Below are 20,442 nucleotides of genomic sequence, written 5' to 3'. Positions count from 1 at the left end.
TGAATTCAAGGATGGCTGGATGGCTACTGGATGGCTAAAAATATGGTAGGAGCCAATTCCAAATTCATGGGTCATCTTTTGATGATTCTGTAGTCGCTTTAATTTTTGTCTGTTGTAAGGTTTTTGGTTTGTTTTTAAGGCTTGGCTTTAAATTAGGAGAGGAGTGTGAGGTTGTGTGGGGAGTGTGAGGTCCCTGGAAGACTCAATCATATGAACAGTAAAATAACCAATGTGGATGCAGAGAGGAGAATTAGGCAAAGAGAATAAGAGAGAAGAAATATTAATTGCATGCTCTCTAGTCAATCGCAACTCAGGGCAACGATTTCTAAGGTATTCCAGCTAGAGAGTACTTAGAAGTGGCTTACCCATTCCCACATGGTCTAGGGTCAACTTGTCCAAGTTTACACAGACTGGCTCCTCTCCAGGCACAGTGGGGAACTGAACTCCCAGAACCACTTCAGGTCCCTCAGGAAACAGGCATGCATAGCTGGTGTACTAGCTTTAATTGTGCAAAGGCACTCCTGGCTGCCACCCAACCCTTGGCATCCAGGCTCAGAGATGAATCCAGGGTGAGCACCCCCAAGCTATGCACTTGTGTTTTCAGAGGGAGTGTCACCCCATCCAGTACAGGCTGCAACCCTGTTCCTTGATCTGCCTTTCGACTCACCAGGAGGCACCTCTGTCTTATCTGGGTTTAAGTTTCAGTTTGTTCACCCTCATTCAGTCATCCTCATCCAAGTTTCTCTTAGACCCCTTTCAACCTTTGTAATATAATTCAAGAATCCATATTTGATCCATTAGTAACAGTATTGATCACAGTATTGGTTCTTGTATTCCCTCTCTTATTAGGCAGGCATAATTATGAAGAGATGCTAAGTTACCTGGCAAGCGAAATCTTAGAATCCCTCAAGATTCTAACCAAATGTCAACAAATATGCTTAGACTGGGGAGGAAGAAAAGGATGAAGACAGTAGGGCAATGAATGAGGATTAGATTGGGCCTAAAAATTTCCTGCCACTTGATTAAGGGATGCATTTGACATAAAGTTGCATTGATCCAAACCTGAAAGAATGATCATTAATAACATTTCTTCCTGTGCTCCACAACATTTTTATTGGGACTCTATGGCTACATCATGCTGGGTTAATTCATTCACTAAATAAATATGATGTGAGAAGGACAGCGTCAGTGAGATTTCAGTAAGACTGTTATTCCTTTTGGAGGTTTTAGGAAGGTAAAGGGAAGCCCAGTTTTACTATATATATGTCCTGACTATGAAGATCTGTTCTGTTGCTTGACTTTTTTCCCCCCTGAATTTACTTCTGAGAAATACTTAAATGGTTCTATGATTTAGTCCAGAAGGTTGCAAAGCCAAAATGGGATGTGCTCAGGAGGAAGGAGGGAGAGAGGTTTCCCTCCTGGGCAACAGAACATTTCTTTCTTGCTTTAAAAAAATTGCAGGCTTGATACTTCTTAATTTCCCCTATACTGCCAAAATTTCTAAGGCACCTCATCTTTCAAATTACACAGAACTCCAAAATTTAGAAACCATCTTGTGTCACCAGCCTTTTAAAACTGATCAAACGCCTCTTTTCAGAAAATAATTGAAGTCGATTAGGGATTCCAGAACATCCCCTGGATCAAATCCCACCTCACCTGTTGTTTTTCTTAGATCTATATATTCAGATCTATAGGCAGATCCAGGATGGAAGTGATCCGGAGCAGAGCTGTGTTGTCAAGAGAGTTTTGTGTAAGTTTTGTCTTAGCTAAAGTGGCAGAGACTTGAGTAGTTTTTTTCACTTCCCTTTTTTGGAACCTAATCTTTCTTGAGCAAGTCCGCATCAAGAAGGTCCACAGAGTTTCAAACATGGGGAAACTAGGTTGTTTGTTTGCTTGTTTTGGTAAATAATCGTTTGCATGGCCTAGTACAAAATTTGGAAAGGAATGTATCAGTGTAAATATTTTTGGTTTACTTTCATTTATTCTAAATGAGGAGCTCACAGTGATCCCCACAGTGAAAACACATCAAGATGATTAGATGTGATTTGAGTCCTTTGGAAACTCTAATGCCATCAGCACTGAGGATAGGAAAGAAATGTTAAAGAGTAGTTTGCTAAGCTTTTGATACCAAGAATCCTGCCATTATATGATGTTCTGAATATTGGACTAGGTAGGAATTCTAGGTGAGCTGTCGTCGTACTTTGCCTCTAGTCAAATAGTAGATCTGAAGTGACTATGTTACATGGGTAAGCTATCAAACCTGGAACACTTTTTCCAGTTACGATACCATTGTCCATTTCTTAGCAGTAGCTTAGTGTGGCTGGTGCTGGGCCAGAGGCAACTGGGTTAGGTCCCAGCTTATTGCTCCCTCTAAATTTGGGCTGCTGTCCTTCATTTGTTAGGGACCCCTGGTGAAGGCATATAATATACAGTGGACCCTTGACTTACAGACGGCTTGACTTACAGACTTTTTGAGTTATAGACTTCTCTGGCTGCAAAATTTAGGTTTGACTTGCAGCCTGAGAATTGACTTACAGACCAGAAAAAAACCAAAATGGAACAAAAACGGCCTGTTGCGGGATTAATCAGTTTTCAATGCACTGTAGGTCAATGGAGACTTGACTTACAGACTTTTTGACTTGAGAACCGCCTTCCAATACAGATTAAGTTCTCAAGTCAAGACCCCACTGTATCTCAAGGCTTGGAGATGTTTTTTATAAAGCAATTTGAACCAGTTATTTCATGGCCAATGAATAAAATCAGTAAGGTTTTTTTAAACTTGATAATGAGTAGGTGGGTAAACATTGTGTGGTAAGCCTAAACTAAGACTTGTGTGAACATTAGGCTCCCCAGTATCTTTTCATGCCATTGTGTACGAGTAGACATGCTAAAACTTGAAGAAAAGTTCACCCAGTTGCTTACAATGGTCTTTTTTTGGTGGTTGAATTCCACAAGGAGAATCCATAGGTACAGTAAGCTGTTTTGGAAACAGGAAATGAAGATAATATTTTGCCACCAGCACAATATCTGTAGTGTTCTCTAGTTTGCCCTTCCTTTCCTTGGCAACCTTTGGGAGATGATGAATTATTTAATGTGTTACACAGTATGACCTTCCAAGTCAGCAGCAATTGTTCTTTTTGACCATTTGTAGATGTTGCTTTGATTCTCATGGGACAGTATGCATTTCAGTGCTGAAATGTTTAGTACACGAGAAGCTCTTAAAGAGCATGGGAGAGAATTCATCTGTGTGACTTACTATCAGCTGGGTAATGTATATTCTTTGAAAGCTAAAGAGCAGAAAAATCGAAGTTCCTTTGTTACACAAGTAATGCAGTAGTGGCATAGTCACAGTATCAGGAATAAAACATGCTATCTCAGCTTGGCTGATGATAGTAGATCTTTTACAAGGATGCTTATTGCTGTGGCAGTGTTAATGAATTCGAGGTATGAGTTTGTGCGGGTTTTTCCATGAGCAATATGCAAGGTACGTCCAAGCAGAAAAGTAGGTGAAATCATACGGCTTGCATGGAGTTACTATGACTTCATCTTTCCTGGGGGAAAAGAATCTTGGATGCAAATATGTGCCTCTAGTATCTCGCTAGGAAGCAAGAGGTTGGGAGTTCAATTCTCCACTGTGCTGCCCAGGAGAAGAACCAGCCTTCACAGTCCCAGAGCACCCCAGAAGAAAGGGATGGTACTTAGAAAACTTTGGAATGGGTTGACATAAGTGAGCATTGGTTTGATGGCATAAAATTGTATTATTAGATACCCAGTGTGGGCGTGGTGAATAGAGTGATGGATTAGGGCTCAGGAGGCATGGGTTTGAATCCTCGCTGAGCCATGGAAGTTCATTGGGACTGTGGAAATCATAAAAACCACTCCTTAAATACTTCACATACTTTGAAAGCTCTATTAGAATCACTATAATTTGGTTCTAACATGAGGGCACATAATGAGAGTTACCGTATGTTATTAATATCTACCCTCCACATTTAACTCAGGGTTGTACTGAAAAGCCTTAAGAGGAAATGTCTGTACGCATGATGGGACAACGGAAGAAAAACATATATAAAACATTCTTGAGATTCTAGATTGTGACTTTTGAAGGAACAAGATGAGATGTTTGGCCTGGCATACTAAAAGGAAAACTGGAAAGTTTGCTTTGAAAACATGTAGGAAATCTGGCACAAGTGCCACCAGTGAAGATAAAAGCATACAGAATTATTTTTAGGTAGTGGATGTGTATGGAGACTGAAAACAAACTCTCAGAGAAAATCCATTCACATGTTCAAAGACTACAGTGGTTCATACTGGTTTCGTTAACCCTTTAATGAAACTACAATTTTGTGCAGAGATGCTGCTTCCAAATTTTGAGAGTATAGAGCAAATTGTGCTTAAGTATAGTCTGGGTTCTTCTGCAGCATGGTTGATTACAGTGGTGCCTTGACTTACGAACGTCCCTACTTATAGCCATTTCGAGTTACGACCTGCCTCGGCCTAGGGTTGCCAGACGTCCGGCAAAAGGAGGACATGTCCCACTTTTCAGGATCATGTCCTCCGGCTGGCAGGCAAAGGTAAAAAACTTTAAAATGTCCGGCTTTTGTATCTCCATCCCCACCTGCCAAACAAGCCACCTCTCCTTGTTACTTCCTTAGTTGCGGCAGGGTGCTTGGTTCTTTCAGATATGAGATCGGAGATAAACCGGCTTAATTGTTTAGGTCTGCTACAGCCCGGGGCAATCAATCCCCGGCTTGTGAGAGAGAGGGAGGAGTGGCTTCATGAAGCTTGTTTATTGCTTCAGCCTGAGCTGAATAAAGTAAAAAGGACGGTGCCAGAGAGAAACCGGGTGGAAACGGACAGGAGAGGTGTGAGTGTGCTCAGAAAATACCTCCAGGAAAAGCTTGATTCATCATGTCTCATTCTTTGCGAGTCACTACCTTTTCAAGGTGTTCCAAATGTTGTATTTTAAAGGTGCTATTGTAGATATTTCCTCTCTTATGTAAATATGTTTATAATATGACTTCTTTCCTGTAAGCCCAAGTATGAAGTCCAACAGTATTGTGCTCAGATGCATGAAAAAGGTGAACCTGATGCTGTGCCAATGTCTTCCAGTTTTCCAAAATTTTTATTCTGTGGAAGAGAGTTCCATTTTTCTGCCTTTCTTTTGGTTTCATCTTTGAGCTTACCATAACACTGTAAGAGGATAAGGAATGGTGTAATTTTTTTCTTTCAATTTCTCATCACTTACTCGTTCTGCAACTTCCCCAGCTATGGAAACTTCTGATCCAAAAAGGCCCCAGGGAATTCGTTACTTTATGCTGTCTTCCCTCCAGCCTTGAGCTTTGACTGAATTGTAGGAAGTTACGGGGGGGGGGGGGGCTGCCACCTGCCACAGAGATGGTCATACATTTGAAAGACAAAGCATACACACCTTCATCACCTCATAGGCCCAGCAGAGGAATTTTGAATCTTGCCGATGAGAATTTATCTGAAAGTTCTTCTCTGTTGATATGTTGTTTGAGGAGGATTTCATGTGCAGAGTTATCCCCTATGCTTGTGGGAGCTGGAACATACACACCCACACAAGTGGATTTCTCTCAGCTTGAGAAATTGCAAAGGGTGGAGAAAATGGCTTTGTGTGTGTGTGTGTCTGCAGATCCATTTTCTCCACCCTTTGCATTTCTCAAGCAGAGAGAAATCCACGCCTTCTGTTTTTTTCCTGGTTTTTATAAAGTGTTTCAAATCTGTCACACAACTTTTTAAACTTTTTATTTCACTTTTATTATGCTTTCATTAATGTGATTTCTTGGTGTACTTTATTTTAGTAGCTCTTATATTTTGTTTGATTGTTGCTGATTATTTTGTTTTTTATGTTACTGTTTAATTCTGTTTTTATAAACTGCCCAGAGTGGCCTTGGCAGCTATTCTCCCCAATACCTAATTCCAAAAGCAACACGCCCCCACCCCACCCCATGCACAGAGCCCGCTCCCCCAATACATCCTCCTTTGTCCTCCTTTTTGGCTTTCTATGTCCTCCTTTTCGTGCCCATGTACCTGGCAACCCTACCCCGGCTGCAAAATTTTGTTTCTACTTGTGACCGGAGTTTCCACTTATGAACAGAAGAAGGCAGGGGGAAAAGGCGGGAAATTCAAATTTCTAACTGTAGATGGTGACGAGGCTGCTTCTTTGTAGCTGTTTCACCCCAGCAGTTAGAGAGAGTGTCATCAGAGAAGGCTGCCTGGTAAGGTAAAGTGCTGTTTTCTGCTTTTAAAAAACTGTCCCGGGTGTTTTTGCAGTGTGGTTTTGGGCTGGGGGGGAGTTATGTTTCTGTGCTGTGATGGGTCTTGGGGTGTTTGTTAATTTTTTTCTTCCCCCTGATTTCTGATGGGTCTTGGAGGGTTTTGTTGCTTTTCCCCCATTTCCGATGGGCCTTGCATGCTTCCCTTGTTTTTCCTTTGTTCTCTTTTCATTTTGGACCTGGTCCTTTTGTTTTCTGTGCATTTCCGACCTGCATCCTTTGTTCTCTGTGCATTTCCGACTTGGTTCCTTTGTTTTCTGTGCATTTTCGAACTGCATCTTTTGTTCTCTGTGCATTTCCGAGCTGGGCCCTTTGTTTTCTGTGCATTTCTGTTGGGTCTTGCACACTAGATTGCTTTTCTTCTCCATCCCCCTTCGGCCAGAAGGGATTAATCGCATTTCCAATGAGTCTTGCAGTGATTTTTTTGGTGATTTTTTTCTTTGGCCGGAATGGATTAATTGCATTTCAATGCATTTCAATGGGAAATGGTGCTTCGATTTACGACCATTTTGACTTACGCCCATCTTCCTGAACCAATTAAGTTCGTAAGTCAAGGCACCACTGTACTTGGAATGATTAGATTTGGTCTTTTTGATTTGCTGGCTAGATTCTATAAACACATTCTAGCAGTGTTGCCTATTCAGGACTGAGTGATTCAGGTTTTAAAACTTGACTGAATTAGTGAATTGATTGGTTGCATATGTAAAAGAAATGTTTTCATTATTAGACTTTATATTGAATGATCCTTTGCTTTAAAAATGTAATGATAAGAAGCTATCTAAAAGTAAGAAATAAGTAACATATTTAGTATGGAACACAAAACAACAAAGTGAAAGCCCAATATTAAAATACAGCATCTTCACAATATAGATAGTTAGGCCAACATGTTGCATGAATTTGACCCATTTGTAATAGTAAAAGAGAAGGTGTTACCAATAAATTCTAATCCTCCTACAGGAACTTCACGAACCATGAACAATGCTCTGTTCTTTTCAGTTTCTTTTAAAGTATTTTCATTAAAGAATGGGAAATAAAACACAAGAAATAAAACAATAAACAATTTCAAACTTTAAATGTTAACATAATACTTGATATGATGCATAATGTACGTAGAAATTGGCCTAAGTTAGAACTAATTAATACTACTTAACTACAGTGGGGTCTCTACTTAAGAACGTCCCTACTTAAGAACAATCCAACTTAAGAACAGCTCCATTTGCTAAATTTTGCTTCTACTTGAGAACAGAAATCCAAGATAAGAACAGGAAAAAAAACCTTTCATGCTCTTTTTTTAACCTTAGGTCATCTTAGGTTTAAAAAAAATTCTTCCCCTAGTGGTAGAGTACATATTAACCAGCTTTGGTTAATGTACGAACGCACCTCTACATAACAAAAAAACAGCCAGAATGGATTAATTGGTTTTCAGTCCATTCCTATGGGAAATTTTGCTTCAACTTAAGAGCATTTCAACTTAAGAACACCATTCCAAAACGGATTAAGTTCTTAAGTAGATGTTCCACTGTAGTTTCTATGGACGGAAAAGAGCAAATACGGATTAAATGGTTTTCAATGCATTCCTATGGGAAATGCAGATTCAACATAAGAACTTTTCAACTTGAGAACCACCTTCCAATACGGATTAAGTTCTTAAGTAGAGACCCCACTGTAGAACCTTTCAGCACCATCAAGGGAGATTCCTGATTCTAATATTTCCACCTCTGGTGGCTTTGGTTTATTTAAGAACCAAAGAAACACTTCTTCTTTAGGCAGGAAAGGCACACTATGACATTTTTAGTGTGGCAGTTTCCCAGGCTTTGTAATTTCTCTTCATAGGCCTTGACTAATCCACTTAGGGCACACAAGATATTAGTTAGCTTTTTTTATGGCATCAAGGATAGAGAGCAGTTGGAAGAGCATAATTCTTGGGACCCCAACTTGCCTGATGTAACAGTTCTTAGGAGTCTTGGTAGGCTATCTGATTCTAAAGTTATCCCTGCTTTATTCTAGGATTGGTTTTATAATCAGTTTCCCAAATTCTCACATTAGTCCAAAGCCTGTAAAATTGCCTATCTGTCTAGAACTGATTCATCTGTCGATAGTCCACAGCTATGTAGTAGACACAGGCCTTATGGGAAGTGAAGACAGCAGGGCCATTTGGCCCAAACCTCACCTTGCGGGTGGCAAGGTGTGTCATTTCTACCAAGGGTCTATGGCTTTATATATAATGCCATAAAGCCATGGACCCTTGGCAGAAGTGACACACCTTGCCACCCGCAAGGTGAGGTCTGCATATATATAACTGGTCTAGCTAGAGATACCTAGCATGTTGCAGTGGTTAGAGTGATGGACTAGGACTCAGGAAGCCTGGATTTGAATCCCCACCTGACCATGGAAACTCACCATGTTTTGCTGTTTTTTTATGTTAACATTTTCCATGTTAAAATATTTTTACCCCTCTTTCCAAACAGTGAGAGGGCCTTACAATGTAAAATGGCCCAGGCCTCATCTGAGCTCTCAGAGGGCCTGGATGGAGGTGCGTAGGCTAGATCTGACACACACACCATTGTAGATGGAGGACATTTGCTGGTTCAGGCTTCCTTCTTTACTATCTGAGCCATATGTTCTCACAGTACAGGTGCATTGGGGTTCAGTTTCAGCATTGCAGTTGCACTTCAGAACTTCTTCCATGTGGTTGTTCTTTCAGCCCCAGATTATGCATCAGTAAAGGATACAGTGGTGCCCCGGATAGCGACAATAATCCATTTCGGATATATTGTCGCTATCCGGAAACGTTGCTATAGGGAAATAAAAACCCCATAGGAACGCATTAAACTCCATTTAATGCGTTCCTATGGGGGATAAACTCACCGCTAAGCGGGAATCCTCCATAGGGCTGCCATTTTCGCCGCCTCGGTAAGCGAGGAATCGGTGCGAAAACGCTGTGGGCGGCTATTTTGTTGATCCGGCGGCCATTTTGGAACCACCGATCAGCTGTTTCTGAAACATCGCAATGCGAAGATCGGTAAGCGAAACGCTTACCGATCATCGCAATGCATTTTTGGCCACCTATGCGGATTCGTCGTTAAACGGGGCACTCACTATGCGAGGCACCACTGTACTTGGGTCTTGGGACTGGTAAAGTCACTTTTTGGCCAGGGGATGAGGTGGCTCAACAGGTATGCATGGGCTAGTTGGCATTGTAGTGTTCGAGATAATTGAGATGCAGGCAGTGGTCTTCATCAGCAGTGGTGTGATTTGGCAGTGGGTGTTAATCATCAGCGATCAAGTTCAGCAAGATGATGTATAGTGCTGGAACCTGGGGCTCCTTGTAGTATGTTATATAAAAGTCATTCAGTAACACATTCCTGTAACCTCGTTTTGCTAAGCTTGATACACCAGTTTTTCACTTTAAATAAATGTTTTTTTCCCCCTGGGAAGTTTTCTCCCTTTACTTCCCTTTACACCTGTCTTTTAATCCCACTTCCTTTGGGCCGCCAACTCAGACCACAGTAGCCAAGGAAGCAAGTTCTTAGACTGGAACCTTGCTTGATAATCCATGCAACTTAAACTCCAAGGAGATGTAACCTTGAGATGCCAGTGTTCTTCTGAGTAAATTACACCTCTGCCACTTAAGATATGCCCAGTGTTTTTCTAGCATGAGTATAATCAGCTTCTTGTGAGCTTAAACTAGCAGTTCAGAGCCTCCAGACTGTCTGCCTGTTCTCCAGAGCATCTCTGTAAGACCTGGGATGGTTAGCAGGGAGGCCTGATTTTTTTTTACAAATAATACACACACTACAAGTATGGGAAGGATAAGCCTTGGTTTGCATTCAGTGTTCATTGTTCTGCTAGCCTCTAGGAAGTCCCATACCAAAATATCCCATGTGCCTCACTTTCTCTGGAGAAATAACACCGCAGGGCTTTTAATGCAAAAGCAGTCATGCTAGGACAATGATTTCCAAAGAGGTTCAAGATGTTGCTTAAGCTGAGGCTGGAATAGCATGGCCTCTTTGTTGCTTCAAGAAAAACAAAATAATTCAACAGGAATACCAAGCAGTGCCTTTTAACTCAGTAGTTTAGAGATTAATCTGATGGTGAGTGCGGTGGGGGGACTAGCCAGTTAGTGTGTACATAAAAAGGTAAAGGTTCCCCTTGACATTTAGTCCAGTTGTGTCCGACTTTAGGGCGCAGTGCTCATCCCCATTTCCAAGTCACAGAGCCAGTGTTTGTCCGAAAACAGTTTCCGTGGTCATGTGGCCAGCGCGACTAGACGCGGAACGCCGTTACCTTCCCACTGTGGTGGTACCTATTTACAGTATCTCCTCGCATTTCTACATGCTTTCGAACTGCTAGGTTGGCAGGAGCTGGGACAAGCGATGGGGGCTCACTCCGTCGCGTGGATTCGAAGTTACGACTGCTGGTCTTCTGACCTTGCAGCACAGAGGCTTCTGCGGTTTAACCTGCAGCGCCACCACATCCCCATAGGGTTGTAGCCCCCAACATTTCAAAGAAGACTCAAACCCATGCTGAAATGGTTATTTATTTATTGATTTGATTTGATTTGATTTATACCCCACCCATCTAGACTGAAGTCTACTCTGGGCGGCTAACAATAAGACATAAAGGTAAAAGCAATATAATAAAATAAAAACAACAGTGACAGTATAATTCCAAATGGCAAAGTCATTAGGTGATGACGGGAGGGAAAGCCTGCCTAAAGAGCCAAGTTTTCTGTTAAAAACACCCAGCAAAGAAGCCAAGCAGATCTCTGTGGGCAGACTATTTCAGAGGCGAGGGGCCACTGCCGAGAAGGCCTGTTTCTTGTTCTTTCTCTATGGACCTCCCTCAGCATTAGGCCTCTCCAGCCGCCCATCCTGGCTAGAACAAGTGATTTGGGTAGATCAAGGTGGGAGGAGGCGTTCCGCTAGATATCGAGGTCCTAAACCATTTAGGGCTTTATACGTCATCATTAAACACTTCAAAATCAATGCGGAAGCAAATGGGCAGCCAGTGCAGGGCAGCCAGAGTGGGGGAAATATGCTTAGAAATCTGGCCGCTGCATTCTGCACCATTGGAAGCTTCCACATCAATCTCAAAGGTAGCCCCACGTAGAGCACATTACAGTAGTCTAATCTCGAGACTACAAACGCATGGACCAGAGTGGTGAGCGCCCCAACATCAAGATAGGGACACAACTGAGCAATCTGCCTGAGATGGAAATAGGCACCTGGGTTTCCATGGTAAGCACCGGTAAAAGCAGCAGAGGAAAAAAATTACAAAAAGTTGAATAGATTGCCCTTCATCAGAACTTCTGAGAATGCTGCCTTCTCATCGAGGTGTAACGCAAATGCCTTTAACATAAAATTGATCTAAGAGAATAGCCCATAAGAATGTGTGATAACAAGGGACATAAATTCTTCTTGCCCATATTGAGCAGTGACATGAAAAATACTTTGGGTCAGTTTCCACCAAAGTCACATTCCACCCTTTAAATTTTCACGGATGGTTCACTAAATAATGCCTGCTCATACTAATTCATGAAGATCACCTGCCACTCTCTGTGGTTGTTCTGCAGAGTCAAGGAATTCCAAGAGTGAACATTCCAATCAAGAACTGCTTGCTTTGGGTTCTTTCTCCTTCCTCCCATATTGCTGTTAGGAACAAAAACATATTCCACCCACTCACTGTTGAAAGGACAAAATTGTATTAATTCCCAAACTAATTTCCTTGAACTTCAGTAAACAGGATAAAGACATCCTGTAGTTAACAGGTTTGCTTTTCCTTCTAAAGCAGAAACTGCTTTTTAACAAACAGAGGTTCCTTGGCAGTCACAAGGGCTACAGTCATGTGAAAAAGAAAGTACACTCTCTTTGAATCCTATGGTTTTACATATCAGGGCATAATAAAAATCATATGGTCCTTAGCAGGTCTGAAAATTAGGTACATACAACCTCAGATGAACAACAGCCCATGGCATATTACACTGTGTCATGATTTATTTTACAAAAATAAAGCCAAAATGGAGAAGCCATGTGTGAAAAACTAAGTACACTATGATTCAGTAGCTTGTAGAAACACCTTTAGCGGCAATAACTTGAAGTACAGTGGTGCCTCGCACAATGATTGCTTCATACAACGACGAATTCACACAGCAATGGGTTTCTTTGAGGAATTTCCCCCCATCGTTTAACGATGTTCTCTATGGGGGAATTTCACTTAACAATGTCCCTTTTTCGCTCCTGTAAAAGTGTCTTAAAATGTTTGAAACCTGTTTTAAATGGTTGCAATTGTTAGCCCATCTCCTGAACCCTATGCAAACTCAATTTGGTGTTGTTCTGAGTTGTCGTTAATTTTTGGTGACGTTTTTTATTCTCCATTGAAAGCCTTTGAATAAAAAACTTCACCAAAAATTAACGACGGCTCAGAACAACACCAAATTAAGTTTGCATAGGGTTCAGGAGGTGGGCTAATGATTGCAAGCATTTAAAACAGGTTCCAAACATTGTAAGACACTTTTACAGGAGCGAAAAAGGACTTCACAAAGCCATTGAAATGCATTGAGTCGGCTTCAATGCATTTCTATTGGGGAACCGGGTTTCACTCAACGATGTTTCCTATGGCGATTTTCGCTTAAGGACGGCAATCCGTTCCAATTGGAATGGCCTTTTCAGGTCTGCCCCGTCGAACCATCCAGCAAGGGCATGGTCTTGTCCTCCCGATCGCCATTCCAGAGGGTTCATCCCTCGGGGTCTTGATCCTCCCAGGGTCCTCTCTGTAGTAGTTCTTCGTATCTCTTATTCTCCATTCTAGCCTCTTTCTCCTTTCTCTCTCAACTCTTTCTTGCTCTTCTCTTAACCTCCACTCTCTAGCCTCAGCTTCTCCCCAATAAGTGGGTTTGGGGGGAATCTCCCTTCTCCTTCTGTAATCTGCCTCCTCCTTAGGAACTCTTAGCCTCTCCCATAATCCTATCCAGGGATCCTCCATCCACACCCATTCCCAACCGGGTGGCAACTGACTCTCTTTCCTTTTTACCTCACCTGTTCCTGCCTCAAACTCCACGTTCTTTTTCCTCTGTTTTTCCGCTTTTTCCTCCTGAACCTCTCTCATCCTTACACCCCGTATCTCTCCAGTCAGCTCCTCTGTTTCTGTCCCCTGCTAAGCTTCCACCTCAGGCTCTGGTGCTGGCTGGGGTCTCTCATCCTCTTTGTGGGAGAGGGATGGCTCTCCAGCGAGCGGGATATCCCTCTCGCCTTCTGTCTCACACTCAGTGAAAGTAAGATGCCAGGTCTCGTGGCAGCATAACAAGCCCAAATCATCAACTCTTCGCCACCATGCTTGACAGTTGGTATGTGGTGTTTGTGCTGATACAGTGGACCCTCAACTTACGGAATTAATCCATATTGGAATGGTGGTTGCAGGTTGGAAAGTCTGTAGGTTGAGGCTTCATTGACCTACAATGCATTGAAAACTAATTAATCTGTAACCGGACGTTTTTGTTCCATTTTTTTTCTGGTCTGTAGGTCGATTCTCTGGCTGCAAGTCGAACCTAAATTTTTGCAGCCAGAGAAGTCTGTAACTCTAAAAGTGTGTAAGTGGAGCAGTCTGTAAGTCGAGGGTCCACTGTATGCTGTGTTTGGTTTTTGCCAAATGTAGCTCTGTGCATTATGGCCAAACAGCTGACTTTGGCCTCGTCTGTCCAAAGGACATTATTCCAGAAGTGTTGTGGTTTGTCCAAATACAACTTCGCAAACTTAAGCTGTGCTGCCATGTTCTTTTTAGAGAGAAGAAGCTTTCTCTTGGCAGCCCTTCCAAACCAAACGTAATTGTTCAGTTTTTTTTTCTAATTGTACTGTCATGAACTTTAACATTTAACATGCTCACTGAGACCTGTAGAGTCTGAGATGTAACTCTGGGATGTTTTTCACTTTCTCTGAGTATTGCACAGTCTGACCTTGGGGTGAATTTGCTTGGATGTCCACTCCTGAGAAGATTGGCAACTATCTTGAATGTTTCCCACTTGTAAATAGTCTTCATCACTGTAGAAGACTTTAAATTGTTTGGAAATGGTCTTATAACCCTTCCCAGTTTGATGGGCAGCAACAATTGTTTCTCTACGATCAGTACTGATGCATTTCCTCCTTGATACTGTGTTAACACACACCTGAAAGCTCCGGCCCAGCAAACTGCTAAAGCTTCAATTTTTATAGAGGTGGTCACACTTGCTGATAATCAGTTTCTCAAGGGCATTTGGTTAACATCACCCGGCTGCTTCATAGCTTCTTAATTCCCATGGAAGCAGTAAGAACGTGCTTAGTTTTTCACACATGGCTTCTCCATTTTGGCTTTATTTTTGTTAAATAAATCATGGCACAGTGTAATATGTCATGTGTTGTTGTTCATCTGAGGTTGCCTTTACCTAATTTTCAGGTACATTTCTAAGGACCAGATGATTTTTATTATGTCCTTATACACAAAACCATGAAATTCAAAGAGGGTGTACAGTGGTGCGCCGGATAGCGACAATAATCTGTTCTGGATATATTGTCGCTATCCGGAAATGTCCCTATACGGAAATAAAAACCCCATAGGAACGCATTAAACTCTGTTTAATGCGTTCCTATGTGGGATAAACTCACCGAAAAGCGGGAATCCTCCATAGGGCCGCCATTTTCGCCACCTCGGTAAGCGGGGAATCGGCGTGAAAACGCTGCAGGCAGCCATTTTGTTGATCCGGCGGCCATTTTGGAACCGCCGATCAGCTGTTTCTGAAACATCGCAATGTGAAGATCGGTAAGTGAAACGCTTACCGATCATCGCAATGCGATTTTCGACCACCTAAAACATTGCAATGCTATCGCTTTTGCAATCGCAAAATCCGCATCACTATGCGGATTCGTTGTTAAGCGGGGCGCTCGCTATGCAAGGCACCACTGTATTTTCTTTTTCACATGTCTTTATCTGTCAACTATTTCTTCATTGATTTCCTCTTTTCCTCTTTTTTTCTTCATGAACCCAAAGTTCACACCAAATACCTTGTTTTCCCTCAGCGTGCACATTTCTCAGTAGCAAGATTAGACATAAGAATTATTAAGGTAAACAAAAACCTAAAAGTTTTCATAGGAGATAAGCACACAAGAATAGTTTTGTTTATCCATTACAAAACAAAAGTTGAATCCTTGTCCAAACTTCAGTGTAGTTAAGTAAAACAACTCTGAGCACTTGGTAGAAAGGGAAAGGTTAATGCTCAATCGTGAATTCCATTGGCAAATGCAACCTCAGTTAAGGAGGAGCTGTCTTTCCACCTAAGGATGTCTTTAGAGAAGAAATTAGTTGTCATTCAGACAACTAATTTTGAGGCCACAAGTTCTGTCCGTGTCTGTATATGAATTTAAAATAAAACTAAACATAGCAAAACAGATTTTTCCACACTCTTTTGATACTCCTTTAACATTCGTAACTGTGCATATGATACCATGATAATGGTTGTACTTCTGCCTTCCTGGACACATTAGTTACAGGCTTGTAGCAGAATCCTATGGAAAATCCTTAAAGATGTCCAAATCATATCGCTGGGCATAATCAGAGACTTGAGCCCCTTTTCCAGAAGAAACACAGTATCTACTAAGAGGACTCTAAATCATTTTGGTTAATTTGGGGTGGAAGACACACACGTGTGTCTTTTAAAATGTGTTTATGGCAAAAACATGCACGTCTGTTCCACCATAACCTAAATACATAAGACTTGGTGTGTGTGGTAAAAGTGTTCATTTCAGGATTATTTTGTTTTAAAATTTGATTAATGAATTGTGGTTAAGTAAAGATGAAAGTAAAGCAAAACCATATTTATTTACTAGATAATCAACCACTACAGGTAATGTTTGAGGCAGGCCAAAAATCTTCATTTCTCCATGGGACTCTGGGCAGCTACATTTTATGCCTTCTGCTGCCCCTGGACGTTTGAAAAAGTTAGGGAAAAGAGTGAGCACAAAATGATGGGGGGGGGGGGGGAAAGACCAGCAAGAAAGTGGAAGATCTGTATGGAGAGGAAGAACAAGGAAAGAGGCAGAGAACCAGGATAGGATCAGAGACTAAAGAGTTTCTAAACCTTGTGGAGTTGGTACTTTATGATACAGTGGAAGGAATAAGCATTGCAACTTTACCTTCTGAACAAAAACCTTTGTTAACGCTCCTCTTTTTCTCAATGGAATTTATGAGAGGAAGGTTAAAGAAAAAGAAACCTGTACTCATCGATCAATGGTTTTATATTCTGTCTTTGAAGATTTCACTCAACACTTTCTGCATATTTCCACAACTCTCTCCTCAGTGATGAAGGTATAAAGGTGCCTGTTTTAATTTTGAAAGGTGCTGTCAGATTGCTGAATTCAGTACTTTTGTGACTAAATCATAGATATGTATGAGGCGTTTGGAAATTTACCTGTAGATGAGTGTGTGGGTTAGGTACTGCAGTCCTGCCTCTTGAGTGTTTGTTAGGAGACTGACTGTTCATTGATTTCCTCATTGTTGGCAGTGGGTTTATTTTATTTTATTTGTTTTTGTTTTTAGTTTTAGAGACCGAATTAACAGCCACTGCTGCAAATGGTGATGATGATGAAGAAGAGGGAGAACAGTTTGACTTTGACAGTGGAGATGAGATACCAGAAGCAGACCGACAAACTATTTTGCCACCTAATTCTGAGTCTAAAACTAATGAAGAACAGGGAGAGTTGGGCTCTACAGGTACATAGTGTATATCCATTCTTAAAAATCATTGCTGCATTTTATTTGTTTCTCACCATGAAGTCCCCATTGTGAGTTCCATAAAGGATCAAGCCATACCTAAAACTGGTGTTGCAGAAACACAATCTCCAAGTAAGTGTCCTGACTACAACATTAAGTATCCTCAGCTCTGCCAATGTGCCCTGCCCATCACACCACAGATTCAAGGCATCACTTCTACAGGAGCCTGCACATGATCCATGTTCTGTAAATAGTGGGAATGGTACAGGTAGCATATGGTATATTGGGAGCTGACGTGTGTGCACTTGTGCAAATGACACTTTCAGCATATCAAGACAGGGATGCCTGAGAGCCAGCAGATACAATTCCAGTCTCTGCCTCCACACACAACACATTTATTTCTTCCCCGAATGATTACCTTTACAGGTAGGACTTTGATACGATGCAAAAGATAAGTAAGTATATATGATACTGCGCGGCATTTTAAAAAAATCTGCTTAAAGATACAGACTAGATCTACACAATCCTTTTAATCCTTTCTGAATCTGTAGTCAGTTTTGATCGAGGTTGGATCTGAAGGGGCACATCAGACATCAGGAGTGACTTGAGGATCAAGGAAGGATTAAAAGGAACATGTAGATCTGACCCAAGTGCTTCTGTGTATATTTATTTAGAAGTACATTCAGTTGAGTTCTGTGGGATTTACTCTGATGTAAATGGGCATAGATTACAGCCTTAAAATGTTTGATTCTTGCAATATATGTGAAGTAATACCTCCATCATCTATTATAGAATGCTCTGTAATATTTTATAATTTGAGTAAAGTTCTCCCATGCTGTCAACAAAAATGCTTGCCTTTGATCTTAAGAAATGAGTATGTGGAAGCGATAGCAGAAGGACATCAATGGAAAGCCTTTCAACACAGGGCAATGGGTAAGTATTGTCAGGGAGGAATTGGACAAAATGATCTCAAAAGGCCTTGTTTAGTATACTGCTGAATTCAGGCATCATGTCAAACCGTAGTTTGCACTAACAGTAATTTGCAACCAAGGCAACACTTCAAAACAGACATGTTTTAGAATTGTTTTCTCTATTTTCAAATGTGCAGTATGGATTTTAGGAGCTTAGAGTACGTGTGAGTTAGCATTGCATAGGTTTTCTGCAAAGCAACATACCGTATGTTTTTCCTTCATTCTGACATTTTATAAATTGCCTTACATTCAAGGGACTGGAGATTTAGAAAATGCTGATGGGACAGAGAAAACACAGAGAGCCGAAGCCAGTGCAGGCGGGGTACTACCAAGAGTAAACCCATATTCAGTTATAACGATTTCACCGATGCAAGAAAAGGAGCCCTCATTATCACCAGAACCAAGTTCACAAGATGGAAGTATAAGCCCGACCCCCTCAACTGGATATTCTGTTCCTGTGCCCTGCGGCTATGCTGTACCATCCAATTTACCGTTGATATTGCCAGCGTACTCCAGTCCGGTTATAATACGCACTATCTCTGTGGATGAAGAAGGTAATTTATGTTTGTTCCATGATTTATTTACTTTTGAAAATGAATGTTCCATTCTAAGGTTCTCTCTAAGCTGTGTGTGTGCATGCGCATCTCTGCCTCCCTGTACACAGCTGTCTTCCTCCTCCACACAGCGATTGCTTTGGGTTCCAGTCATGATGGAACCCTGTGCGCAGGGGGAGTGGAGTTGCGCACTCGCACAGGGGCGACATCCCGCACGAGAGAGGCAGAGCCCTGCCCAGCGGGCCTGAAAATTAGAGGGTATGTTGTTCCATTCTTTTACTGTAAAAAATTAGAGTCACATATAACATTAAACGTGAAGTAAACAACATACATAACAGTAGGGGGTGAGGAGGGAGGGAAAGATACAACGGAGAGAACCATCCAAAAAACAAAGTGTGAAGAAGATAAACTGTGACCATTTTGTTAACCAGTTATGCAGTTCACTAGATTTTTTTTTAAAGATCTAGTCTATAGGTTGCAACAAAGAGGAGAGGCCCCTCTTAACACCTCCATGTTTCGACCAAACCTTTTATGGAACACTTTTGAAGACATTGGTAAAACTGTACAGTGCATATAGATGGAAATAAGAGTCCTGCCTTCTCAAATAGATACATATGTGTCTGGGAAACACAACTGATGTGAGGTGCAGATACTTGCAAGCATGGGAGAAATAATTCAAAACAGAATATTTGCAAACAATTGTCTTTTGCTTAGCTTTGTATTGTTTTCAGTAATTTGTTTATTTTTCATTCTGGTATTTCAATTTTTGTCACATTACACTCGGAAACATGTATCGGTTAATTTAATCTCAGACCTCATCATTCCAGTAGTATATTTCTTGTCTCACTTTCTGAACTTTAACTTGATCATATATTCCATGTCTCATATTCTGTGTAACCATTCCATCTTTGTAAGGGGAATAATTTTTTTCCAGTTATTATAAAAACACATTTATACTGGAGTTAATCAATCTACAATGAATATTATGTATTCTGGTGCTGCAGGCTCTTTTAAGGCATCAAATGGCAAACCATGGCCTCTTATATGTCCAGTTTCCTTCAGCTTAGAAATGCAACATTTCTTTTTCTATGAACAAGATCAGAATGTATGGTAAAATGTCCACACCTGCTACCCTGTGTTACCAGCAATTATTATTGGTAATTATTAGATAGTTCCTCACCCCCCCAGCCATTATGAAGGAGAATACCACTTACACTGTAATTTATATAAACTCTCTCAAGTTCGGACAGAATGGCTGAAACCCAGTTTGCACGATTTCATGTAAATGGTGATGATGGCTTTACTCGGCAATGTTAATCTTATTTTAATCTAAAACATCCCCTTGCTCTCTAGAGGTGGAAGGGGATGGGGAGCCTTTAATATTAGAAAATCACAGTGTGGTGGTGATTTTCCTATATTAAAAGGTCCCCACCCACCCATCTTAAAGCTCCCAAATACTTCCCCAAGGCAAAAGCAATTCCTAAGGAGCCTTGGACCTTGAAGGAAGGGACAGGAAGTTTAAAATTAAAATTTAAAAAGGTTACTGTCACCAGATGGTGATGTTATCACTATTTACACCTGGCAGAGTTGTGTAACAGGATTTCAGGTGTATGTTTGCAAAACCATTTCCAACTGTATGATGCTCTTAGTCCCTAAAGTTGATTTCGCATTTAGTCTGATAGTTACTATAAGTTTGTTCCCATTTCCCTAGTAGCTTGTGTTAGTTACCCTGTATTCTTGGATCATTCATAAAAGGCTTTTTTTAAAAAAAATCTGTTCAGTCTTGTAGACAGCCATATTTTCTGAATAAGTGTCTTCTGTTATACATGCAGATACTGAAGGAGCTGTATTTGTCAAGGGTTTGATGTTGAAACCAAAAAC

The 20,442-nt window shown here is 41.2% G+C and overlaps 1 protein-coding gene across 2 annotated transcripts in view; it reads left to right on the top strand.

The window, feature by feature from the left end:
- Nucleotides 1–20,442, top strand: part of ARHGEF10 (Rho guanine nucleotide exchange factor 10) — a 152,264-nt gene that overhangs the window by 18,354 nt on the left and 113,468 nt on the right. For both annotated transcript variants that reach the window (XM_073000724.2, XM_073000720.2), the window contains exons 3-4: nucleotides 16,863–17,036; nucleotides 18,262–18,561. In XM_073000724.2, coding sequence (XP_072856825.2) covers nucleotides 16,863–17,036; nucleotides 18,262–18,561 — 474 coding nt within the window. The remainder of the gene's footprint in view (nucleotides 1–16,862; nucleotides 17,037–18,261; nucleotides 18,562–20,442) is intronic.

This window comes from Pogona vitticeps, chromosome 1 (assembly GCF_051106095.1).
Source record: "Pogona vitticeps strain Pit_001003342236 chromosome 1, PviZW2.1, whole genome shotgun sequence".
Taxonomy (NCBI): domain Eukaryota; kingdom Metazoa; phylum Chordata; class Lepidosauria; order Squamata; family Agamidae; genus Pogona; species Pogona vitticeps.
This window is presented reverse-complemented; position numbering and strand designations above follow the sequence as displayed.